The sequence below is a fragment of the Phacochoerus africanus genome, chromosome 8, assembly GCF_016906955.1.
Source record: "Phacochoerus africanus isolate WHEZ1 chromosome 8, ROS_Pafr_v1, whole genome shotgun sequence".
Taxonomy (NCBI): Eukaryota; Metazoa; Chordata; class Mammalia; order Artiodactyla; family Suidae; genus Phacochoerus; species Phacochoerus africanus.
In genome coordinates this window covers 58,994,430-59,021,151 of record NC_062551.1, presented here as the reverse complement: position 1 = coordinate 59,021,151, position 26,722 = coordinate 58,994,430, and the positions used below count along the sequence as shown (strand labels likewise).

General features: G+C 51.8%; 1 protein-coding gene and 1 long non-coding RNA gene across 3 annotated transcripts in view; one reads left to right on the top strand and one right to left on the bottom strand.

The window, feature by feature from the left end:
- Positions 1-22,461, top strand: part of RDH13 (retinol dehydrogenase 13) — a 30,313-nt gene extending 7,852 nt beyond the window's left edge. Inside the window, exons 1-7 of one of the 2 annotated variants that reach the window (XM_047790491.1) lie at positions 4,689-4,867; positions 10,835-10,953; positions 13,027-13,182; positions 16,606-16,710; positions 17,671-17,883; positions 20,133-20,234; positions 21,502-22,461. In XM_047790491.1, the coding sequence (XP_047646447.1) occupies positions 4,803-4,867; positions 10,835-10,953; positions 13,027-13,182; positions 16,606-16,710; positions 17,671-17,883; positions 20,133-20,234; positions 21,502-21,746 (1,005 nt within the window). In that variant the 5' untranslated portion in view covers positions 4,689-4,802 and the 3' untranslated portion in view covers positions 21,747-22,461. Of the gene's footprint in view, positions 1-4,688; positions 4,868-10,834; positions 10,954-13,026; positions 13,183-16,605; positions 16,711-17,670; positions 17,884-20,132; positions 20,235-21,501 lie in introns of those variants that run through there. The other variant, XM_047790492.1, reaches the window with a different exon arrangement.
- LOC125132785 (uncharacterized) lies at positions 22,316-25,983 on the bottom strand. Its single transcript, XR_007136322.1, has 3 exons — positions 25,631-25,983; positions 23,771-23,859; positions 22,316-22,431 (listed from the first exon to the last, which is right to left on the bottom strand). It is a non-coding gene; the product is annotated as an uncharacterized LOC125132785 (long non-coding RNA).
- Positions 25,984-26,722: the final 739 nt, after the last annotated feature.

Below are 26,722 nucleotides of genomic sequence, written 5' to 3'. Positions count from 1 at the left end.
ATGTCTGACTTGTCACTGAATTCCCAGATTCAGTGCCTCAGACGCAGGAGGTGCTCATTGAATAATTTTTTTCTCTTTTTATTTTTAATTTTTTTATTACTCAATGAATTTATTACATTTATAGTTGTACAATGATCATCACAACCCAATTGGATAGCATTTCTGTCCAAACCCCCAGTGCATCCCCCTAGCCCCCGACCTGTCTCCTTTGGAAACCATACGTTTTTCAAAGTCTGTGAGTCAGCATCTGTTCTGCAAAGAAGTTCATTCTGTTCTTTTTTCAGGTTCCACATGTCAGTAATAGCATTTGATGTTGGTATCTCACTGTCTGACTGACTTCACTTAGCATGATAATCTCTAGGCCCACCTATGTTGCTAAAAATGCCAGTATTTCATTCCTTTTCATGGCTGAGTAATATTCTATTGTGTATGTACCACATCTTCTGGATCCACTCCTCTGTCGATGGACATTTAGGTTGTTCCCATGTCTTGGCTCTTGTAAATAGTGCTGCAATGAACATTGGAGTCCATGTGTCTTTGCGAGTCATGGTTTTCTCATTCAGTAATTTTTCAGACGGGTTGTAGAAGTAGGAATAGGAGAGTAGGACTATTCTTTGATAGACATCGAGGTTGATTTTATTTGTGCTGGCATCTTGCTCTTACAGAAAGACAGGGCTGTGTGATAACATTTCCCCTTGCATATTTCTTTTCCAATGACTGACTGTTCTCGGCATAAGTTCTTCCAAGGGGAATGGCTGGGTCAAAGATAGGCAGAGATGGTTTTGCCACGTAGAGCCGAATGGCCCTTTAGGAAGGCTGTACTAATTGCCCCTCCCACCAGCAGGTATGCCTACCTGTTTTGCCGCATCCTTGCCCAGCTGATATTGTCATTGCTTCCGTCCTGCCCATCTGGTGGGTGAAAAATACTGTCTCATTATCCTAAGTAACCACTCGTTTGTGCTCTGTGGGATGGTGACAGCTTGGGGATCATTTTTATCTTTTGTTTTTGTGTTTTCCTTGGCACAGGGTGGGGGAGGTGGTTAATTCATTTGATGACCCTCCTTGGGCTGTGCAACGGGCGTTCCTCACCTCTGGAGCCATGAGATGAGTTTCTGGATCTTTCTTCACCCTGGACATCCTCATCCTAGAGACCAGCCTGGAACTTGCTGTCCAGCTGCTTTTGTCCTGTCACCTGCTTTCGTGCTGTCGCTGGAGGCAGGGTCTCCCTGAGCTCGCAGGACAATCCTTTCCTTGCTGGTCAGATGTCTGGAGCCCCCAGAACCTCACGTAGCCCCGAGGAGAGGAGATGATAAACTGCCCACCTCCAAGACTCCTGACCTCGGATTTCTCCATCCTGACACAGGTCCTGTTGTGCTGACCTCTGACCCTTTCATCTCCAGCCCCCGACACTGCTGCCACCTCCCACCCACACTCACCAGCTTTAACTGAATAGAGCATGTCTTGTCTTGTTTTAACAAGAAAAAAGAGGAGCTCCTGTCATGGTGCAGCAGTTACAAACCCAACTAGTATCCATGAGGCCGCAGGTTCGATCCCTGGCCTCACTCAGCAGGTTAAGGATCTGGCGTTGCCATGAGCTGTGGTGTAGGTCGCAGACCCGGCTTGGATCCTGCGTTGCTGTGGCTTTGGCGTAGGCCGGCAGCAACAGCTCCGATTGGACCCCTAGCCTGGGGATGGCCAGTGTGGCTCTAAAAAGACAGGAAAAAAAAAAAAAAAGAAAAGAAAAGAAAAGAAAACAGAAAACCTCATGGGACATTGGAGACAATTTATTAGTCAGATATCTGTCATTTCATAAGTATTCTCAAGTATGTGTCTTTTTTTTTTTTTGTCTTTTTGTCTTTTTGCCATTTCTTGGGCCACTCCTGCGGCACATGGAGGTTCCCAGGCTAGGGGTCCAATTAGAGCTGTAGCCACCGGCCTACGCCAGAGCTACAGCAACACAGGATCCGAGCCGCGTCTGCGACCTACACCACAGCTCACGGCAATGCCAGATCGCCAACCCACTGAGCAAGGGCAGGGACCAAACTCACAACCTCATGGTTCCTAGTCGGATTTGTTAACCACTGCGCCATGACGGGAACTCCTCAAGTATGTGTCTTGATCGTTGACAAACCCAATCCAATCAAATCAGCTTATCTGTGGTCAAATAATTTTCAAAACAAAATCACTAGTCTTTTTAGCGTTGTTTTCATTTTCATCAGCTTTCTTGAAGTACAATTTACATGCAGTAAAATTCACTTTTTTTTTTTCCTTTTTATGGCTGCACCTGCAGCAGATGGAGGTTCCCAGGCTAGGGGTCAAATGGGAGTTACACCTGAGGGCTATATCACAGCCACAACACTGGATCTGAGCCCCATGCTGCAGCTTGTGGCATTGCTGGATGCTTAACCCACTAAGCGAGGCCAGGGATCAAACCCACATCCTCAAGGACATGATGTCAGCTTCTTAACCCACTGAGCCACAATGGGAACTCCCTAAGATTCACGCTTTATTTAAAAAAATTTTTTTTTATTTGGCCACTTCTGCGGCTTGTGGAAATTCCTGGGCCAGGCATGGAACCCACACTACAGCAGCAACCTGAGTCATAGCAGTGACAACGCCAGATCCTTAACCCACTGAACCACCAGGGAACTCCAAAATTCAGTGTTTTTAGGTGAACATGCTGATGAGATTTGACAAGTGTATGCAGTTGTATATACAGACCCCAGTGTGATTAAGGCAGAGACTATTGCCAACTCCCCCCATGAAGTTCCCTTTGCAGTAATCACTCCCCCAGCTGCCTCCCCCGGCCCCTCTGCCCTTGGTAACCACTGGTCTTCATGCTCTAATATGGTTTTGCCTTTCCTAGACTGTCATGTAACTGGAATCATACATACTGTGCAAGTACCAGTGGTTCGTTCCTTTTTCTTTCTTCCTCCCTCCTTCCCTCCCTCGAGCCTCAGCTGCAGCTTATGCAAGTCTCTTCCAGGCTAGGGGTTGAATCTGAGCTGTAGCTGCCGGCCCATGCCACAGCAAATCCAGATCTGGGCCGCACCTTCGACCTACGCCTCAGCTTGCAGCAACGCTGGATCCTTCACCCACGGATTGAGGCCAGGGATCAAACCCGCATCCTCATGGAGACTAGGCGGGCTCTTAACCGGCCGAGCCACGGCAGGAACTCCATTCATTCCTTTCTATTAAGTAAGAGTCCATTGCATGGATTTACTATCAGTTACTTACTCCATCAGCTGTTGATGGCTCTTGAGTTGCTTCCAGCTTCTGGGTATTATGAGTGGGATGGTTGAATGGCCTCTCCCCTCTCTCCCCACATAGTTATATGTTGAAATCCTCATCTGCAGTAGACCCCGGAATGTGACCTTATTTGGAAATAGGGTTGTTGCAGATGTAATTTGTTAAGATGAGGTCATTTTGAATCAGGGTGGGCCCCTCCTCAGACCCAGGAGTCTGGTCAAGCCTCTCCTCCCTCAGCCCTAGGGAGTCCAGAACCCCAGCTCCCTCCTCCTTCAGACCCAGAGCACGCTCTCCCATGGCCTGCTCCCCCAGGACCCCAAGAGTTTAGGTACCCCCTTCAGATTAGTAGGTCTTGGATTCCGAGCATTGAAATGATCAAATTCTCCCATAAAGGCTACAAGGAATACATATGTATATTTATTGAGGTGTATAGTTGGTATACAATATTATATTAGCTTCAGGTGTACAAAATAGTGATTCAACTTTTTTTTTTTTTTTTTTTTTAAGGTCGCACCTGCAGCATATAGAAGTTCCTGGGCTAGGGGTGGAATCAGAGCTGCAGCTGCCAGCCTACACCGCAGCCACAGCAACACGCTTGTCCCAGCGGCATCTGACCTGCACTCAGCTTGGAGCAATGCCAGATTCCCTAACCCACTGAGCGAGGCAAGGGATCGAACCCGCATCCTCACAGACACTATGTCGGGTTCTTAACCCGCTGAGCCACAACAGGCACTCTGAAATGTTTTATAGATTCCATTTAAAGTTGTTATAAAATTCTGGCTATAGTTCCTGAGCTGTATAATATATTCTCGTAGCTTGTTTATTTCATACATAGTAGTTTGTAAGGAATACATATTTTTATCCTTTTTTAAAAATTTTTATTTTTTTAGGGCCACTCCTGTGGCATGTGGAGGTTCCCAGGTTAGGGGTTGAATCAGAGCTGTAGCTGTTGGCCTATGCCACAGGCACAGCAATGCAGGATCCGAGCCGGGTCTGCGACCACAGCTCACGGCAACGGCGGGTCCTTAACCCACTGAGCGAGGCCAGGGATCGGACCTGCGACCTCCTGGATGCTAGTCAGATTCCTTAACCGCTGAGCCACGACGGGAACTCCAGGAATATATATTTTTAGATGAGGAAACAGGCTGATATATTGGAAAGACATAAAGAGGATTGCATCCGGATGCGGCAGCTGTATGATTGGGATCCGGGGGTCCCTCCAGAACTGCGCCGCGCATTGCAGCAGGAAGAGCATAACTTTGGGGGGCCCGCGCGTGGGCCCCGCCCCTCAACCCCTTTCCCGAGACATTGGCCACGCCCCCTGATCCGGCCCCGCCCCGGGCTCCTGAAACGACCATTCCCAGCTGTAGCTGCGCTCGCAGCCCGTCCCCATTGGTCGCTCCCCTGCAAGCCCCGCCCCCTGCCCCTTTCCGGAAGTTGCGTGTTGCAGCCGCGCCCGCCCTGCCCCGTGTATCCCGGGCGGTGAGTCCCTTGCACCTGCTGCGGGTGAGGGTCTGCGGGCCGCTGCGGTTGGACCCCCGGCTCCGCCCGGCATGAACCGCTACATTCTGCCGCTGTCCGTGCTGGGCACGGCGGTGGGTGGCGCCGTGCTGCTCAAGTGAGTACATGCGGGCCCCGCGGGCGCGGGAACGGTGAGCAGGTGGGCGGGCTCAGGCTGGGTGGAGCTCGCCAACTTCTCCCCGACCCAGGAGTCCTCCAGCTCACCTGTCCCGCTGTGGGCCGGGAGAATGCAGGACACCCTGGGCTCCGAGAGGACAGGTCACGTCCCAAGGTCACCCAGAGAAAGGGGTGGGTCTCGGCCTTGGTAAACATTTTGGTCTGGTTGCTTCGGGGCTTTTAATGGATTAATTAATTCATTCAGCAAATACTTATTGAGCACTTTCTAGAAGTCACGTCCTGGCCCAGATAAAAGGAAAGTGTATTCCACCTAAGCTCTGAATATCCGGAATTTGAGAAACAAATTAGTTTTACACTCAGTAAATGAAAAGATTGTATTGTATGAGTTATACACATACTGTGGTGCTTTCTGGTCGTTTCTAGGCTAATTCGCTTAAAAAAAAAAAGACAAAACAAGGAATTAACAAGTCCAAACTCTTGGGTATAAAATAAACGACAAAGATATTTTGTACAACATGGGGGATATAGCACATATTTTTAAGTGTAAATGACATATAAGCTTTAAAAATTGTAAATCACTGAAGTTCCTGTCATGGCTCAGTGGTGAAGGAATCTCATTAGTATCCCCGAGGATGCCGATCCATCCCTGGCGTCACTCAGTGGGTTAAGGATTCCTTGTTGCTGTGAGCTGTGGTGTAGGCGGTCAGCTACAACTCTGATGGGACCCTAGCCTGGGAACCTCCATGTGCTGCCAGTGTGGCCCTAAAAAGACCAAAAAAAAAAAAAAAAGGTTTAAAAAAACTGTACTTGTATCTTGTATCATTTTGTATATCAACTTCAATTTAAAAAACCTCGAAACCTCCAAAAAACAGCTGCCAAATATTCTATGGCAGCACGGTTGGGTAGAAGTTTCTGTGATGCTGAAAATTTTACATTTGTCCTGTTCATTATGACTTGAGCACTTCAAGTATGACTGTGTTGTGCTTGCAGTAACGGTGGAGTATCATATTGTACACTTAAAAATTTGTTAAGCGGGTAGAGCTCATGGTAAGTGCTCGGAATTAGCAACATGTAATTTTACTGCTGTGACACGCGAGATTGGCTGGGAGGCCAGAAAATAATGGCAATATTGAAATACCTTTTTTTTTTCCCCTTAAGGGAAGGGAGGATGGACTGTAAATCTCTTTGCATAATGACCTTTGGGTTCGTTTATCTGCTCGATGATGAGGCTTCATTTTGAACTTGTTCCTCCTGCTCTGAGAAAGTTTTTTTTTGGTTTCGTTGGCTGGTATCTTGTTATTTATAAGCATGAAACTCCTGCTTTGTAAACATATATACATATTTTATAATGATTTTTATTTTTTCCATTATAGCTGATTTACAGTGTTCTGCACACTTTCTGCGGCACAGCAAGGTGACCCAGTCACACATACATGGATCCATTCTTTTTGCTTATGTTATCCTGCTCCATCACACATGACCACACATAGTTCCCAGGGCTATACAGCAGCTGCTTTGTAAATATTAACTACCTTTTTTTGAAAGCTCTGGAAACATGAAAATAGTTTTTTCCCTGTAATAAAATTCATGGGCTGCTGTTTTTATTTTATTTTTTATTTTTATTTTTTAAATTAAAAAATAACTTGGAGTTCCCGTTATTTATTTTTATTTTTTAAATTAAAAAATAATTTGGAGTTCCTGTTGTAGAAACGAATCCGACTAGTATCCAGGAGGGTGCAGGTTCGATCCCTGGCCTCCCTCAGTGGGTCGGGGATCTGGCATTACTGTGAGCTGCGGTGTGTAGGTCCCAGACACTGCTCGGATCCCACATTGCTGTGGCTGTGGCTTAGCGGGGCAGCTCCAGCTCTGATTAGACTCCTAGCCTGGGACCTTCCATATGCTGTGGGTGCGGCCCTTAAAAAAAACACCAAAAACCTGGGACTGCAATTAAAAAAAAATTTTATGGCCACACCTGTGACATCTGGAAGTTCTCCAGTTAGGGGTGGAATCAGAGCAACAGCTGAGGCCCCACAACAGCTGTGGCAATACCGGATCCAAGCTGCATCTGTGACCTATCCCACAGCAATGAGGGATACTTAACCCACCAGGGGAGGCCAGAGACAGAACCCACTATGCCCCAGTGAGAACTCCAGATAGAATGCGTCTCCCACCCCGCCAGGCTGCACCTGCACCGGTGCTGTATGGAAGTTTCCAGGCCGGGGATCGACTCTAACTGTGACCTGTACCACAGCTGCAGCCATCCTTTGCAACCCAACAAATCCACTGGATTCTTAACCCACTGAGCTGGGCCAGGGCTCCATAGAGATGAGCTGGATCATTAACCCCCTGTGCCACAGTGGGAACTGTTTTTATTTTCATTCATACTGTGGTCTTTCAGTTCTGAACAAGGTAAAAAGCAAGTGCCAGCATGGGAAGAATGAGAGAAAATCGAGGAGTTCCGATTGTGGCTCAGGGGAAACGAATCTGACGGGCATCCATGAGGACACAGGTTCGATCCCTGGCCTCGCTCAGTGGGTGAAGGATGTGGCGTTGCCGTGAGCTGTGGTGTAGGTCACAGATGCAGCTCAGATCTGGCGTTGCTGTGGCCGTGGTTCAGCTCTGATTCGACCCCTAGCCTGGGAATCTCCATATGCCGTGGGTGTGGCCTTAAAAAGACCAAAAAAAAAAAAAAAAAAGAAGGAAAATTGAATGTCTTAGGGTGGAAAAGTATGGCTGTTAATTTTTATTTTATTATTTTTATTTTTGTCTTTTTGTGTCTTTAGGGCTGCACCTGCAGCATATGGAGGTTCCCAGGCTAGGGGTCCAAGTGGAGCTGCAGCTGCCAGCCTACACCACAGCCATAGCCACGCCATATCCGAGCCGCGTCTGCGACCTACACCACAACTCATGGCAATTCCGGGTCCTTAACCCACTGATCAAGGCCTCATCCTCACGGGTCCTAGTCGGATTCTTTTCCGCTGCGCCACGACAGTAACTCCTTATTTTTATTTTTTTAACTCAGTGAATTTTGTTATATTTATAGGTGCACAGAGATCATCACAACCCAGTTTTACAGCATTTCCACCCTAAACCCTCAGTGCATCCCCCCACCCCCCAATCTGTCCCCTTTGGAAACCCTAAGTTTTTTAAAGTCTGTGAGTCAGTATCTGTTTTGCAGAGACATTCATTGTATCCTTTTTATAGATTTCACATATGAGCAATAGCATATGATGTTGGTGTCTCACTGTCTGACTGACTTCACTTAGCATGATAATTTCTAAGTCCATCCATGTTGCAAAAAATGCTGGTATTTGGTTCTTTTTAATGGCTGAGTAATATTCCATTGTGTATATGTACCACATCTTCTGGATCCACTCCTCTGTCAATGGACATTTAGGTTGTTTCCATATCTTGGCTATTGCAAAGAGTGCTGCAGTGAACATTGGAGTCCATGTGTCTTTGTGAGTCATGGTTTTCTCTGGATAGATGCCCAGGAGTGGGATGGCTGGATTAAATGGTAACTCTATTTGTAGTTTTCTGAGGACTCTGTATACTGTTTTCCACAGTGGTTGCACCAATTTACAGTCCCACCAACAGTGTAATAGGGTTCCCTTTTCTCCACATCCTCTCCAGCACTTATTGTTTGTAGACTTTTGGATGATGACCATTCTGGCCGGTGTAAGGTGGTACCTCATGGTGGTTTTGATTTGCATTTCTCTAATAATGAGTGATGCTGAACATCTTTTCATGTGTTTTTTGGCCATCAGTATGTCTTCTTTGGAGAATTGTCTGTTTAGATTTTGTTCTCATTTTTTGATGGGGTTGTTTGTTTTTTTGGTATGGAGCTGCAGGAGTTGTTTATATATTTTGGAGATGAATCCCTTGTCCATCGATTCATTTGTAAATATTTTCTCCCATTCTGTGTGTTGTCTTTTCGTTTTATTTAGGGTTTTCTTTGCTCTGCAGAAACTTTTAAGTTTAATTAGGTCCCGTTTGTTTATTTTTGTTTTTATTGTCATTACTCGAGGGAGGTGGATCTGAGAAGATACTTATTTATTTACTTGTCTTTTTAGGGCCACACCTGTGGCATATGGAGGTTCCTAGATTAGGGGTGGAATCAGAGCTACAGCTGCTGGCCTACACCACAGCCACAGCAACCTAGGATCCTTAACCCAATGAGCGAGGCTGAGGATTGAACCAGCAGCCTCATGGTTCCCAGTTGGATTTGTTTCCGCTGTACCACAATGGGAACTCCCGGATCTGAAAAGATATTTCTGTGGCTTATGTCAGAGAGTATTGGCCCTATGTTTTCTTCTAAGAGTTTTGTAGTATGCGGTCTTATATCTAGCTCTTTAATCCATTTTGAGTTTATTCTTGCGTGTGGTGTTAGGGAGTGTTCTAATTTCATTCTCTTCCATGTAGCTGTCCAGTTTTCCCAACACCACTTATTGAAGGGACCATCTTTTCTCCATTGTATATTCTTGCCTCCTTTGTCCTAGAATAGTTAACTATAGATGCATGGGTGTAATTCTGGGCGTTCCATCCTGTTCCATTGGTCTATATTTCTGTTTTTTGTGCCAGTACCATACTGTTTTGATGACTGTGGCTTTGTAATATAGTCTGAAGTCAGGGACAGCTGTTTATTTTTAATCAACTTAAATTAAAAATTAGCCAGTGGTACCTACTGTCTTGCACAGGGGCCTTCTCTTGTGTGGAGATGACATTGTTTATTTGGCCAGGTCCCCGTTGGTGACATTTGGTTGTTTCCAGTATTTAGCCTTTGGGACATGGATGTAGAAGCAGAATAAGACCCCCAAGGATGTGCTCCTCCTAATGCCCAGGACCAGTGAATATGTTTCCTTTGCAGATGTCACTGCATTAAGGACCTTGAGACGGGGAGATTGTCCTGGATTTTCCAGGCAGCCCAGTGTCATCACTACAGTCCTTATAAGAGGCAGGGGAGTTCCTTGGTGGCTCAGGGGGCTAAGGATCTGGTCTTATCACTGCTGTGGCTCTGGCTACAGCTGTGGCATGGGTTCTACCCATGGCCCTGAGAGCTTCTGTACGCCATGGGCACAGCCAAAAAAAAAAAAAAAAGGCGGTGGGGGGAGGCCGAAGGATCAGAGTGAGAGCCTCAAGGATGTTGTGTTGGTGACTTTGAAGATGAGGAAGCGGCCAGGAGGCCCCTAGAATCTGGAAAAGGCGCAGGAACCGTTCTCCCCTGGAGCTCCCGGAGGAACACAGTTCTGCTGACACCCTGATTTTTTTTTTTTTTTTTTTCATCTTCTTGCCTTTTCTAGGGCCGCTCCTGCAGCATGTGGAGGTTCCCAGGCTAGGAGTCTAATTGGAGCTGTAGCCACCAGCCTACACCAGAGCCACAGCAGCACCGGATCCGAGACGCGTCTGCAACTTATACCACAGCTCACGGCAACGCCAGATCCTTAACCCACTGAGCAAGGTCAGGGATCAAACCCGCAACCTCATGGTTCCTAGTCGGATTCATTAACCACTGCGCCACGACGGGAGCTCCGTACTGTGTCGTGTTCTTTACCTGCTGAGCCACAGTGGGAACTCCCCGACACTCTGATTTTATCCCAGCGAGACGCATTTTGGACCCTGACCTGCAGACTGCAGGAGAAGACCTTTGTGGTTTTAACCCGCCAGCTTGTGGTGACGTAGAACAGGGGCCCCAGCAAGCGCGTGCAGGGGCCCTTTATCAAGTGACAATGGTCACGTCCTGGAGGCTCCGTGACTCCAGGCCAGGGCGGGTCCTTTCCCCGTAACAGGACAGCGTCCCGGGCAGTTATGTGCTGTCGTTGGCGTCTCTCCGTTGGGGGAACACAGGCTGGCTGCCGTCAGGTCGCCTGCCTGAGATGCGTGCAGTTGGGGTGCCTGCGGTGACAGAGGCCAGGCCGACAGTACCGACCTGCTGTTTCTCAACCTTCAGGGACTTTGTTGCTGGTGGGGCTTGTCCTAGCAAGGCCACCATTCCCGGGAAGACTGTCATTGTGACAGGTGCCAACACGGGCATCGGGAAGCAGACGGCCCTGGAGCTGGCCAAGAGAGGTGAGGTCCCGACGGATGCCTGCTTCTGCCCCTGAGGCTCGAAGCGCAAGGTCTGCTGCGGATGGTTGGGTTTCCTGGGGGACTTTTTTCTTTTCCTTTCCTTTTTTGGCCTCCCTGCAGCTTAGGGAGTTCTGGGGCCAGGGATCCGATCCCAGCCGTAGTTGGCAACGCACACCGCGGCTGCAGCAAGGCCAGATCCTCACCCATGGTGCCCGGCTGGGGATCAAACCCTCGTCCCAGAGCTCCAGAGACTCCGCAATCTGGTTGCACCACAGCAGCATTTCCTCTGGGGGATTTTAAGGCATCCGATTCTTCGGGTTGCAAGTAGCAGGAACAGACTCAGGCCAGCTTAAACCCCACAGCCTCGTGACCCTGGAGGAGGGGAAGGCGGGTTCAGGGTCTCCGAGGAGGCTGAGGACGTTCGGCAATTCTGTTTTTGTCTTTTTAGGGCCGCACCCGCGGCACATGGAAGTTCCCAGGCTAGGGGTCGAATCGGAGCTGAAAGCCGCCGGCCTACACCACAGCCACAGAAACACCAACACCAGATCCGAGCCACGTCTGTGACCTACACCACAGCTCACGGCAACACCAGATCTTTAACCCACAGAGTGAGGCCAGGGACTGAACCTACATCCTCATGGATGCTAGTCGGTTCCTTTCCGCTGAGCCACGACGGGAGCTCCCTTATTCCCCACCCTCTCACAATTTTTGCTTTTGCTTTTTCTCTTTGCATTGGCCTCCCTCTTGCCTGCTGCAGTGGGACTCAGTCCTAATGGCTGGATCGGGGCCTGGGTCAGAGGTTGCGGGTCAAGACCGGCTCGAGGCCCTGGCAGGTTTCCTGGCCCGGCGTTTTGCAGAACACCCTTTGATTTGGGTTTGGGTGATGTTTTTCTCTTGGTCAGACCGGGGTTCTGGAGGAGGCATGTCCTTCTCGGCACACGCAGGTGCTCCTTTTAGGAAAAGAGGAGGGGGGGGATGGGCCGGTGCCCCCGCCGCTGTCCTGAGGGCTGGGCTGCCTCTGGGGGGGACAGACAGATCTGGGGCAGGGTGGGTTCTGCTGCAGGCTGTGTAAGGGCAGCCAGGCGGGTGGGAGGCAGCTGGGTCCGCTGGGGGAGATGAGCTGCATAGATCTGCACGGGCAGCCCAGCCCCTCCATCTCTGTTTCTTCTCACTTTTCTAATTTTTTTTTTTGGCTTTTGAGGGCTGCACTTGTGGCATATAGAGGTTTCCAGGCTAGGGGTCAAGTCGGAGCTGGAGCTGCTGGCCTACACCACAGCCACAGCAATGCCAGATCCGAGCCGCATCTGCGACCTACACCACAGCTCATGGCAACGCCAGATCCTCAGCCCACTGAGCGAGGCTGGGGATCAAACCTGCAACCTCATGGTTCCTAGTCAGATTTTTTTTTTTTTTTGGTCTTTTTGCTATTTCTTTGGGCCGCTCCTGCGGCATATGGAGGTTCCCTGGCTAGGGGTCGAATCGGAGCTGTAGCCACTGGCCTACGTCAGAGCTACAGCAACGCGGGATCCGAGCCGAGTCTGCAACCCACACCACAGCTCACGGCAACGCCAGATCCTTAACCCACTGAGCAAGGGCAGGGACCGAACCCTCAGCCTCATGGTTCCTAGTCGGATTCGTTAACCACTGCGCCACAATGGGAAGTCCTCCCTCCTAGTCAGATTTGTTTTTGCTGCGCCACGAAGGGAACTGCAGATTTTTTTTTTTTTTTTTTTTAGGGCTGCACCTGCAGCATATGGAGGTTCCCAGGCCAGCAGTCAAATCGGAGTTACAGCTGCCTGGCCTATACCACAGCTACAGCAATGCCAGATCCAAGCCGAGTCTGCGACGTACACCACAGCTCACGGCAATGCCAGATCCTTAACCCACGGAGCGAGGCCGGGGATTGAACCTGCGTCCTCTTGGATGCTCGTCAGATTCATTTCTGCTGAGCCGCAGCAGGAACTTCCTGGGTACACATTTTTGTGTGGACTCGTGCTTTCATTTGTCTTGGGTACCTGTACTTGGGAGTGGATCTTTCTTTTTTAAGTTTTTTTTCTGGTGCGGCTGTTGCAGGAGGCAACATCATTCTGGCCTGCCGAGACCTGGAGAAGTGTGAGGCGGCGGCCAAGGACATTCGCGGGGAGACCCTGAATCACCGCGTCAGCGCCCGGCACCTGGACTTGGCCTCCCTGACGTCCGTCCGAGAGTTTGCAGCCAAGATCAACGAAGGTAGGAGGGAGGATGCGCCTGTGGGGCCGGCACCTGGGCGGCCAGGCTCGGGACACCGATTACACCAGGCGGGTCCCGGAGCTGGGTGCCATTGGCAGCTGTTTTCTTTTTCTTTTTACATCTGCACCCGTGGCATGTGGAGGTTCCCAGGCGAGGGGTCGAATTGGAGCTGCAGCTGCCGGCCTATACCACAGCCCCAGCCACGCAGGATCCGAGCCGTGTCTGTGACCTACACCACAGCTCCTGGCAACGCCCGATCCCTGACCCACTGAGTGAGGCCAGGGATCGAACCTGTGTCCTCGTGGATGCTAGTCAGGTTCTTAGCCCACTGAGCCACAGTGGGAACTCCATGCTGCCTGTTTTCATTCAGCCAATGGGTGAAGATTTTACATTCTTTGCTGACATTTTCACATTGACTTACAGTACATGTTTCAATGGCGAGGGGGAAAAAATGCTATTTCATGACACCATTAAATGGAATTCAGCTTTTCGTTTCCATAAGTAGTTTTATTGGACTTTATTGGGCAAATGCACAACCCATTGGCTTATGTATTTCTGGCAGCTTTAGGCCCACGAGGGTGGAGCTGAGCAGAGTCAGACTGTGTCGCCTGCAAAGCCAACAGTATTCACTCGCTGGTCCTTTACAGAAAAGGGTGACTGATTCCCGCTCAAGGAAACCTAAGTCCTTCTGAGGGAGCTTGGACCCCGCAGGAGGTGGAGGCGGAGGTGGCTCTGATGAGGTGACAAGGGGCAGAAACGCTGACTCACCCAGCATTTCCTGAGCCCGTCTGCCTCTTGGGTGACACTGGGGACACACGTGCGTTGGACTCGGGCTCTGCTGAGTCCGGGCCGGTGACCTGAGGTGACCGACGGAGGCCCCAGAAGCCCAGGGTGCAGCACCTGCAACGCCCGCATTCCTTGCCGGGTGTTTCTTTTTGCAAATCCAGGGCTCAGGCTGGCATTTTTCTGCACTTCCGTCACATCTACGCATGACTCGCTCTTTTCGCTTCCTGCCCTGTGGGCTCGGAACCACTTGTGTATTTATTTATTTTTTTTCCGAATTGGAATGAATGCTTCCAGAAAGTGCAAAGGGGGTTATAGCACGCCTGCCACTGACTCCCCGGGTGCCAACCCCACATGTGTGCAGTGCTTCGCCTCCTGGCCCTCTGGGCTGTTTATGCAGCCACGGCGTATGGGGGTTCCTGGGCCAGGGGTCGAATCAGAGATGTAGCTGCCAGCCTCCAACACAGCCACAGCCACGCTGGATCCTTAACCCACTGAGCGGGGCCGGGGATCGAACCTACATCCTCGCCAGTGAGACCAGTCGAGTCCTTAGCCCACTGAGCCACACAGCGGGAACGCCCCCTTGGTGTTTTGTACCCAGTGGAGCCTGTGACACATCCAGTGCTGCCCTCTGCTTTTTCTCCCGGGTTCTCCCTCTTGGAGGTCTTCCCTTTTCTTTCTTTCTTTTTTCTTTTTAGGGCTGCACCCGCACCATGTGGAGGCTCCCAGGCCAGGGGTCGAATCGGAGCTGTAGCCGCCAACCTACACCACAGCCACGGCAACTCGGGATCCTTAACCCACTGAGCGAGGCCAGGGATCGAACCTGTGTCCTCATGGATACTAGCTGGATTCGTTTCTGCTGGTCGCTGACGGGAATGCTCCCCTTCCTTGTTGTGGCTGCGTTGTATTGCGTTGCATTGCGGTGTGTGACTCTGACAGTTGGATGTGCATGGCCATTTGACTTGCTTCCAGGCTTTCATTGCTAGTGGGTGCCCCCGGACACACAGCCCCTCGCACACAGGTGCCCCTACATGTGGGGCCTCAGCAGCTGGTCTGTCTCGGGGGTCAGCCTGGATCGTCCGAGACAGGGGCCCCACCGCCCTTGCCACGGTTTTCTCGGTCGAGGCCCCTGTCTGCTTCCTTCCCAGCTCGTCTCACTGGAGAACTCCCTCCACACAGGGCGCTGTGGGCTCGGCTCCCAGCCGCCCTGGACTCTTGGGGGTTGTCTGTGCCTAGTAGAAGGTGCTTAGAAAATACTTGGCTTTTTAAAAATTTTTATTGAAGTCGGAGTTCCTGTCATGGCTGGTATCCATGAGGATGTGGGTTCGATCCCTGGCCTCGATCAGTGGGTTAAGGATCTGGCGTTGCTGTGAGCTGTGTGTAGGTCACAGATGCGGCTCGGATCCCGTGTCGCTGCGGCTGTGGTGTAGGCCGACGGCTACAGCTCCGATTCGACCCCTAGCCTGGGAACCTCCATATGCCGTGGATGCTGCCCTAAAAAGCCAAAAAAAAAAAAAAACACTTTTTTTTTTTAATTGAAGTAGAGTTGATTTAACAATGTTGTTTTGGTTTTAGGTGTACAGTAGCGATTCAGTTATACATTATCTGTTAACCTATTTTTCAGATTCTTTTCCATTATAGGTTATTACAAGATATGTAGTAGAGTTCCCTGTGCTGTATATACAGTAGGTCCTTGGTTTTTTTTGTTTTTTGTTTTTTTTTGTCTTTTTTGCCATTTCTAGGGCCGCTCCTGCGGCATATGGAGGTTCCCAGGCTAGGGGTCTAATTGGAGCTGGAGCCGCTGGCCTACACCAGAGCCACAGCCACGGGGGATCCGAGCCGTGTCTTCGACCTACACCACAGCTCACGGCAACGCTGGATCCTTAACCCACTGAGTGAGGCCAGGGATCGAACCCTCAGCCTCATGGTTCCTAGTCGGGTTCGTTAACCATTGCGCCACAACGGGAACTCCATATACAGTAGGTCCTTGTTGATTCTGTTTTCTATAGAGTAGTTTGTATCTGCTAATCCCAGACTTCTGATTCATCTCCCCCTTTGGTAACCGTAAGTTTGTTCTCTACATCTCTGAGTCTCTTTTTGTTTTGGCAATAAATTGTGTGATTTATTAAAGTTCCTCATATAAACGATTCCATGTTATTTGTCTTTTTCTAACTTCATTTAGTACAATCATTTCTAGGCCCATCCATGTTGCTACAAATGGCATTTTCTGGGTGTTTTTTTTTTTTTTCCCTTTCTTTTTTGGCCACCCCGCGGCATAGGAAATTCACAAGCCAGGGGTCAGATCTGAGCTGCAGGTATGATCGATGCTGCCGCTGTGGCAGTGCTGCATCTTTTAATTCACTGTGCCGGCCCAGGGGGTCGAACCTGTGTCCTGGTGCTGCAAAGACACCATCCATCCCATGGTGCCACAGCGGGAACTCCAGTCTCCCTTTTTTATGGCTGTGTCTGTTATATGTATGTAGCGCATCTTCGTCCATTCCTGTCACTGGATGGACACTGAGGTTGCAGAAGATACTGTTGAATGAATACTCATTAAGCCTTCCGCCCGGCCGGTTCTATCATTACCCCTTTTACAGAGGGGAACCTGAGTCACACGCTGTCCCCACGCCTGTCTTCCAGAGGAGGAGCACCTGCACGTCCTGATCAACAACGCCGCCGTGATGCGGTGCCCACACTGGACCACGGAGGATGGCTTTGAGATGCAGCTTGGCGTTAACTACCTGGGTGAGTGGCATCGGCCTGGGGTGTGAGCAGGGGAAGGGGGGTGCATGAGTCAGACACAGGCTCCAGGAGGAGGGGCCCTTCCCCCCATCTCCAGGGTTGCCAGGCGGCCGTGGGTGGGGTCACCCAGTGGCTCAGGGAGTCACCTGTTCATCGTTGGACCTTCCGTCCTTCAGACCCTCCCTCAGCCTCTCGGCCTTGGGTCCCTTCGTCTGTCTGTCCTTCACCCAGCGTGTCAGGATATCCGTTGTCGCCCTGAATGCAACTGGAGTCTATTAGTAAGGGCGAGGCACATGGATCTCGGGTGGCCCCCAGTCTTAGAGGACTCGGGTTCATCCTAATGACCTCGTTTAACCTGATCACCTCTCTAGAGCCCCTGTCCCCAAACACAGTCACACTCTGAGGTTGTAGGACCTCAACCTATTTTTAGTGGGGTTGCGGGGGCACAATTCAACTTATAACGCAGGTGTTACCACCCTTCACCCCTATTGGCTGGGGCTCCGTCACATGACCTGGTGGAGCCGCAAGGGGCTCTGGGAAATGTAGTCCTTCCCTGGACCGTCTCATGCAGAAGCAAACATTCTATCACCGGGGAAGAAATGGAGAAAGGCTCTCGGGAGACAGAAGGCCTTCTCTTCTCCAGCCGACCTCATAGAGGGTTGTCGCAGGGCTTGACATCTGGGGTGGGGGCGTTCTCTGTCGTGGGCACCGTCTCGTGCACTTTGGGATTTTAGCAGCATCCCTGCCTCCACCCACTAGGTGGCAGCAGCACCCCGTCTGCCCTCATAGTGCCGCCCACAGGATGATCAACGCCGTCTCGATACTGCCCAGTGGCCCCTGGGGGGCAAAGCGGGACCCTATTGAGGAAGCTGGGTTATTGGGAGGATGACACACGGGGATGTCCGCAGTGTGGTCCTAGGCACGTGGCCAGAATTCAGTACAATTTCTTTTTCCTTCTCTCAGGTCACTTTCTTTTGACCAACTTGCTGCTGGACAAGCTGAAAGCCTCTGCCCCCTCGCGGATCATCAACCTCTCGTCCTTGGCCCACGTTGCTGGGCACATCGACTTTGACGACTTGAACTGGGAAAAGAGGAAGTACGACACGAAGGCAGCCTACTGCCAGAGTAAGCTGGCGCTGGTCCTCTTCTCCATGGAGCTGAGCCGGCGGCTGCAAGGTGTGTGCGCTGAGCCTCGCTCATCTCCCCTTCCCCTTATTTATTTATTTATTTATTTATTTTGCAAGCAAACACCTCCCAGAACACCTGGGAGGGCGGAGAAGAGCCCCCTCTCTCTACTGTCCTGTAGGGGTTTTTATCCTTTCAAGATGGAAGGGGCACCAACGTAGGGTTCAGAAGGATGTGGTTTTCTCCCCTCGGCCTTACCCCATTACCTGAATCAGTCCTTGGCCAATAGGGGTCTGAGGGCCGGAAATGCCCTGTAAGTCTCATGGCTTCGTTGCCCTTCTCTTTGCATGGACTCGAGTCCCCATTCCTCTCATTCCTTCTCTATCAGCTGAGAAGCAGGTAGAGATGAATGTCCATCTGGGCACAGGGACACTCCCCAGAGTTAACAGGGCCTGCGGGGACGTTTCTCCCTGGAGCCCTGAAGCCGCACGCGTTCATCGACGGCCACAGCAAAGGCGGCATCGAAGCCCGTGCTCCTGCAGATGACCTGAGTTAGGATTCTGCCTCAATCCCTCCGCTGGAGCTGGAGACTCTCACTGCAGGGCAGAAAAGGGGTGACGACCGCTCTGACTGCCTCCTGCTGCAAAGGGGCGTTGTCCGGGGAAAGCAGTTAGGTCTCCGCTCACGGGACAGTCGGGTGGGCTCCGATACGTTCCATTGGGCACCCTTTGAAGCTTGACGACTTTCTGTCGGGATGTAATGAAGCGAGAAATACAGTTAACTGTACAGGGTCCAAATAAAAGGATCAAGGTCATGGCGACGGTTCTGGTGAGCAAACCAGTTCCAGAGGGCGGCTCCAAAGGCTGGAGCTGGATCGGACATCCTACGAGTCTGCTGCCGGCGATCTCGCAGGGACTCAGACCCAACCTTATGCTGTTCTTCAGTATCAGCACTGAGAAGAAGGGGTCCACGTATTGAGTAACTTTTTTTTTTTCCTCTCTCTAGGGCTGCATGCGTGGCATATGGAGGCTCCCAGGCTAGGGGTTCAATCGGAGCTGTAGCCGCTGGCCTACACCACAGCCACAGCCACGGAGGATCCTAGCCATGTCTGTGACCTACACCACAGCTCATGGCAACGCCGGATCCTTAACCCACTGAGCGAGGCCAGGGATTGAACCAGCAACCTTATGGTTCCTAGTCAGATTCGTTAACCACTGTGCTACACCGGGAACTCCGTATTAGATAACTTTAACAGGCTTAGAAGGCTTAAAGTTTGCCAGATCTCTGGCTGATGCCTGCCCACATAAGTGAGGGCCATCTCTAAATCCTTGAGGCAGGACAGTCCAAGTTAGTCGCGTGGCGAATCTGAGGGGTCCTCAAAAGCAAAAACCGTGAAGCCTTAGCTTACGAGTGCTGGTGTGTTGGATCTGGATTCCCAGACGACCCCCCAAGAGATGATACCAGAAAGATGTTACCAGAACCCGGGTTCTTGTTCTTGAACTTCGCGAACACACAGGCAGCAAGCAAGCAAAGTCTTTTATTACAGGAAAGCGAATAGCTCCCGGGACAGCTGGGAGGGGAAAGCAGAGTCCCTCCCCTTCCCTCTAGCTCTGAGCCTGAGACAGTCAGGGCAGAGCAGGCAGATGTGGGGCACACTTACCACCATGCTCCCTGCCGGGGCCCGAGGCAGGCATCACTAATCAATCACCACACTTGGCTCTGCTCATCCTGCACAGGCGTCTGAGCCTCTGCTGCTCTAGACTAGTGGATCGTGTGCCATATCTGGAGATGTTTTGGGCCATCTGTTGGGGGAGCAGAGGCAGATTGGGTGTTGCTCCGGGCATCCAGCGGGCAGAGGCCAGGGATGCTGGTGAACATCTTACAATGCATGGGGATAAAGACTGATCTGACCTCAGCGCCCATAGTGCCGAGGCGAGGCATCTGTCCTTTGTTCTTGCTTCTCAGCGAGGGTCTGCGGGCCAGCAGCAGTCTGGGTGCTTGTCCTAACTGTGGCGTCTCAGACCCCGTGCTGACCCACTGCTCCAGACTCGGGGGCATGGAGCCCAGCTGTCTGGGCTTCTCAAGCCCTCCAGCTGATCGTCACACACCCAGGTTCAGAGGCTCTGCCCTGGGCACTGGGGAAGCAGCTGCCCTGCAAGATGAAACCACAGATGTGGCACTTTCCGCCCAGGAAGGTGACGTGGATCCAGGGGAGCCCCAGAGCCCAGCGTGGGCAGCGTCAGCCTTCCTGGAAAGGGGTGGACCTGCCCCCCTCTCCCACTCTTCCCGTCTCTCCCCAGGCACGGGTGTCACGGTCAATGCCCTGCACCCCGGCGTGGCCAGGACCGAGCTGGGCAGACACACGGGCATGCACAGCTCTGCCTTCTCCAGCTTCACGCTCGGTAAGTCCCCTCTCGGCCTGGGCTCCCTTTGCTGCACCCTGGCTCTCCCCGCTGGGGGGCCCTCCCTCTGTAGAATCATCCCTTTTCCAGAGACACAGAACCAGAGGGTATCGCTATTTCGAGATTTCTCAGGGGACTAGCTCATGCCTCTCTGGAGGCCGAGAGGCCCCGCGGTCCGATCTGCGAGCCAGAGCCTCGGGGAAGGTGGTGGTGTCCTTCCGGCCCAACCCCAAAGGCCAGAGGGAGGCCCAGGTGGAGCCCCGCTGTCTAAGGGTCTAAGGGCAGGAGGGCCGGCCCGGCCCAGGGAGAGAGGGAACTCGCTGTCCTCCTTTCCATCCTCTCAGCCAGGGGCCTGGGGCGAGGGGGGAGGGGGGGTTGCCCTTGGCCTGTCGATTCAAATGGGGCTCACCTCTGCTCACACACCCTCGCAGACACCCCAGAAATAGTGTTGGACCTGCTGTCTCAGCACCCTTAGCAGTCAGGGTCCCGCGTGAAGTGAACCCCATGTCAGACTCTCTCGGGCTTTGCTCTGCCCCCCCCCCACGCCCCCCATATCTCCCCCTGGTACCGAGTCACTTCTGTGTGTCTCTGCGGCCTGCTCGCCTCAGAACAGCCCTGGCAGACAGACCCGCTGAGGTTGTGGAGCTGACTTCTGGAGTCTCGCTGGGCTCTGGGAGACTCCAGTTTCATTCCCGACGAGCTGGGCCACCCAGCGCAGGGACCCCTCTCCGAGCCTCCCTTTCCTTATCTGCAGAGTGAGGGCCACAGGGGGGACGAGGAGAGGAGACCGCCTTTAAAAGGGCCAGCACTGTGCCTGGCCCAAATTTAGCCTGAATAAATCGAGCTATTTCACTAGGGTTTATAAGCCTGGAAAACATTTAACAGGTGGGGACTGGGGAGCCAGGATCGCAAGCTGAGGCTGGCATGGGAGACATTCACTACACAGAAGTTAGAGATGGGGTGAGGTGAGGACCTGGGGCCGACCTTGAGGAGGGGGAGCTTCCAGTTGTCTGGGAAAAGCCAGGGGGGCTTCCTGGGGAGGCAGCTTTCAGGCTAGTCCCTGCATCTGGAAGTATCTGTCTGGGCAGTGCCATGGAAGGGAACGCCTGCTGTAGGGAGCCCCGCGGGCAGAGACCTGGAGCTGAGCTCCGTGGGACCGCAGAGAAACTTGCCGCCACAGCGGGTGCTGAGCAGCCGGCAGATGGGGGGAGGTCTTCTGTCTCCCCCTCTGACCGTGCGGACTGATCTTGCTGTGGGTTGATTGCAGGGCCCATCTTCTGGCTGCTGGTCAAGAGCCCCCAGCTGGCGGCCCAGCCCAGCACGTACCTGGCCGTGGCCGAGGAGCTGGAGAGCGTCTCCGGCAAGTACTTTGACGGACTCAGAGAGAAGGCTCCGGCCCCCAAAGCTGAGGATGAGGAGGTAGCCCAGAGGCTTTGGGCTGAAAGTGCCCGCCTGGTGGGCTTGGAACTGTCCTCTGGAGCCTCCGGGAGGGGACAGCCCCTCCCCAAGTAACCCCTGAAAGCCACCAGGGAGGCAGCGTCACGGTCACGGGCGGAGCAGCCCCCAAACAAGGTTGACCGCCATGCTTGCCGCACCCGCTAGGTGGCAGTATTGGCCAAGGAATGCTGGCTGCCAGGCCCGCAGCACCCGCTAGGTGGCAGTATCGCTCCCTTCTGGCCACAGGTGGGCACCTGACCCGGGGCTGCCTGGTGAGCTGTGCCATCAGATGCTTCCCTCGGGAATCTAAACCAGGAACCTCGGAGGGTGGTGTCACCTCTGTCTGGCGTGGGCCGCGTTGGGGACTATGGCCAGTGGGCAAGTTGTCCGCCAGATGCTTGAGCTCATGGTTCCTGGTGGGGCCTTGACACCTCCGTCTCCGCTCCGAGCCTTGGCGTCTCCAGCCGCGAGCTGTGCGCAGTAAGGAACCCGACTCATCGGACGGCGGTGCCCGAGTTCTTGCCTGGCTCGGGCGAGGGCAGCCGCACTCCTTCCCAGTGGGCGCTCACCCGGGACCTGCCGTGAGCCAGACGCTGGCGAGCGATGCCCCGCCGGGAACGGGCTGACTCTGATCCGGCCTTGTTATCCGAGTGACGCTGGGGACGGCGTGGCGGGGGAACCTCTGGGGAGCCAGGATGGCTGGGGTCACGACCTCTCCAGTTCCTGTGGTGACTTCAACCATAGACTCTCCAACTTGCTCCTTAATAATAAAAATGAAAACATTGGCTGAGTCACCGGTTTTATTTTTCCTGTGCTGTGTGTGTGTGAAGTGCCAATGAGCTGCACAGAAAGAACTTGTATTTCCTGCATTTAGGAAGCTGTGTTATTGGTTTAAATGCTGTCAGGACAGCAAACGCTCACAAGTCCAGACTTAGGGATGAAAGGTGCCCCTTCCTTTCACATGGCAACAGTCCCTGAGGTCTGGGTACCTTCTGTGTTAGAAACTGGCTGACACTTAGCTTGGGCACAACTAAGAGGAGCACCGCAAAACTCAGTCCCCAAGATCTGTCTGTCTGTCTTGCCCAGGGCAGGCGGTATGTCCTGGGCCAGCGATTGAACCTGTGCCACGGCAGTGACAATGCCAGATCCTTAACCCCCTGTGCCACCAGGGAACTCCCAAGATAAAAAAGACCATTTTAACATTAACAGAGGTAATATTTGAGATAGATGTGGACACTGGCGATGCTGCCCATCATCCTACAATACCCAGAATGACAGCGAGCGATCCTGTGCCCAACACCAGCAGTGCTGAGGGAGGAGAGTGGCGGAGGAGGAACGCTCTAAAACACAGCAAATTTTCTTTCTGTGACCACACCAGGTGGCAGCTGGTCCTGGCAGGCAGCTCTCATGTGGATCACACCTCCGTTGATGCCTCCCCCGGGTCTTTTGCAATGGTGGGCTGGACATAGCAAAGGACTCCCTTTTATTTTTATTTAATTCATTTTTTTTTTTTTTGGCATGCGGAAGTTCCTGGGCTGGGGGTTGAACCCACAACACAGCAATGACCCAGGCTGCTGTAGTGACAACACTGGGTCCTTAACCCACTGCACCACAAGGGAACTCCTTTTTAATTTTTTTTTTTTTTTGGCAAGTGACTAACGTCTAACAAGTAGACAGGACTAGGGCAAAGGTGTTGGGATGTCAGTCCCGAGATCAGGTTACCAGGTATCCTGGGCACTCCCGCCCCATCTGTGCTCACTGATGAGCTGGCCGCCCTGCTCTGGGTGGACCCTGGGGGGGCCCCCGTGGCCAGGAACAGCCAGACGGGACCTGAAGTGTTAGTCCAACACGTGGGAGAAACCACGTCGTGCCAACAGCCGTGTAGACGGGCTTGCTGTGTTCTGTTGGTTAGAAGAACATAGCAATCCAGCCACAGAAAAGGAGGGGACTCCTGCCAGGGTGTGAACCCTGGGAGGTGAAAATTGTGGGGGAGCCCCTTAAGACCTTGCCTGTCATAGCACTATATATGCTTGTATGACCCTGGTGGGCTGGGGATAAGTGCAAACCCCAGGTTCTCTAGGTGCATGTGCAGGACTCACCCGGGGTGATGGGGTCCCCTCTTCCACAACCACAGTGCCGTGACAGGTCAGGAAGGCAGCAGCGACAATGCTAGGGTCCACCGTCTCACCTATAGACATTCATGTTTCAGCAACAGCAGTGCCCTTTATAGAACCCACCCCCCCCAACCCTGGCCCAGGATCCAATCTAGGGTCACGTGTTGGAATAGCTGCCCTGTCTCCTTAGCCTGACTTATTTCTTTTTTTTTCTGGCTTTCTAGGGCTGCATCTGTGGCATATGGAGGTTCCCAGGCTAGGGGTTGCATCAGAGCTGTGGCCACTGGCCTACGCCACAGCCACAGCAGATCCTTAACCCATGGAGCGAGGCCAGGGATCGAACCTGTGTGCTCATGGATGCTCGTCAGATTTGCTTTAGTTTCAAGTGTACAGCAACGTGACTCACATATATAAAACTGTAATATACACAGTTCAGCTTTTTTCCATTACAGGTTATTCTAAGATATTGAATACAGTTCCTGGTGTTATATAATAAATCCTTGTTGCTTATCTGTTTTCTTTTTCTTTACATTTATTTTTATTTTTGTCTTTATTCTCAAAGTTTATTGTTGGGGTCAGTTCCCATCTACTGGGGAGTACAACTATGCCTCAATGTGTGCTATAATAACTCCAGGCCATTCTGCAAAATAGCTGCACTAGGGCTCTGTAAGGCATAGACCATAATTAAGTCAGTGGAAGAAGGAACCCAGAAAAACCCTGACAGTAGAGCCATGACTCTAGTCAAGTTCCAGTGCTGTGCAACCTGTATAAATTTATTTTTAAATTATAGTTCATTTACAATATTGTTTTAGTTTCGGGTCTACAGCAAGGTGATCTATATACATATATGTAAACCTATAATAGATCATACATGAAAAACTGTAATATGTATATTTCAGATTATTTTCCATTATAGGTTATACTCTATGTATTTAGTATCCAAGATACTAAATGTAGTTCCTGGTGTAATATAAATAAATCCTTATTATTTATTTGCTTTGTCTTTCTTTTTAAAAATTATGATTATTTTTTACAGCTGCACCCGTGGCATATGGAAGTTCCCAGGGGAGGGGTTGAATCAGAGCTGCAGCTGCCAACCTACAACCACAGCCACAGCAGCGCCCGATCCGAGCTGCATCTGCCGTCTATGCTGCAACTGGTGGCAACCCTGAATCCTTAACCCACTGAGCGGGGCCAGGGATTGTACCTTCATCCTCATGGAGACTATGTTGGTTTTTTGTTTTGTTTTGTTTTTGTCTTTTTGCTATTTCTTGGGCTGCTCCAGTGGCATATGGAGGTTGCCAGGCTAGGGGTTGAATCGGAGCTGTAGCCACCAGCCCACGCCAGAGCCACAGCAACACGGGATCCGAGCTGCATCTGCGACCTACACCACAGCTCACGGCAATGCCGGATCCTTAACCCACTGAGCAAGGGCAGGGACCGAACCCCCAACCTCATGGTTCCTAGTCTGATTCATTAACCACTGCGCCACGATGGGAACTCCTATGTTGGGTTCTTAACCCTCTGAGTCACAACGGGAACTCCTAAATTTATTTATTTTTTAATTAAACTATAGTTGACAATGTTGTGCCATTTCTCTTCTGTACAGGCATTTGTCACTGTTACTCTCACACTCCCAGGCCCTCTTCCTGAATCTGCATCTCCCTGGACCAACTCCAGGGCTAAATGGTTTGTCCAAAGACTGCAGCCCCAGGGATGTTCCCCTGGCTCCTGTCCCTGCCTCCCGGGCATGACCCTGGTTCCTATCTGTATCAAGTTCCTACGGCTGCGGTAACATGTCACCACAAACTGGGTGGCTTAAGCAATACACGTGTATCCTCTTACAGTTCTGTGAGTCCAAGTCCGAAAGGGGTCTCTCCAGGCTGAAATCAAGGCGTGAACAGGGCTCGTTCCTCCTGGAGGCTCCGAGGGAGGGTCCATTTGGCTGTTTATTCCAGTTCCCAAGGCGCCTGCACTGCTTGGCTCGTGGCCCCTGCCTTGGCAGGGGTGGCAACCGCAGGCCAGGTCCTTCTCAGGCTGCCACCTCTCTGTGTTTCCCTCTGCCACTTCCCTCCCCTCTTTTTTTGGTCTCTTTAGGGCCGTACCCACAGCATATGAAGGTCCCCAGGCTAGAAACCAAGAAACCCCAAGGACCACAGGCAAGGGGTCCAATAGGAACTGTAGCCACCGGCCTACACCACAGCCACAGCGACACAGGATCCAAGCCACGTCTGTGACCTACACCACAGTTCATGGCAACGCCGGATTGTTGACCTGCTGAGCGAGACCAGGGATCGAGCCTGGGTCCCCATGGGTGCTAGTCGGGTTCATTAACCACAGAGCCACAACGGGAACTCCCTTTTTAAGGATGCTTGGCCTGCCAGGTATGCGGGGTCATTTCCCTCCTCCAAGTCAGCTGGTTAGAAGCCTGAATCCCACCACCCACCTTAAATTCCCCCCTTTGCCTTGTGAAGTGACGGGTTCCATGCATTGGGATGTGGGCATCTTTTTTTTTGGGGGGGGGCACTGCTCTGCCCACCACACTGTCTTTTTCCAAATCTGCCTCCTTAGCAGCCCTCACATACTTCCCATCAACTCCTTTCTGCTTAAATGAATCAAAATCAGCTTCGAAATCAGCTTCAACAGTGTTGCTTGCCAGCCAATCAACTGGGGGGAAAAAAAGCTAACCAACTGAAGAGCAGATTTTTTTAAATCATTAATTCCCACTTTAAAAAACAACCTGGGGAGTTCCCGTCGTGGCGCAGTGGTTAACGAATCCAACTAAGAACCATGAGGTTGCAGGTTCGATCCCTGGCCTTGCTCAGTGGGTTAAGGATCCGGCGTTGCCGCGAGCTGTGGTGTAGGTCGCAGACGCGGCTCGGATCCCGTGTTGCTGTGGCTCTGGCATAGGCTGGGGGCTGCAGCTCCGATTAGACC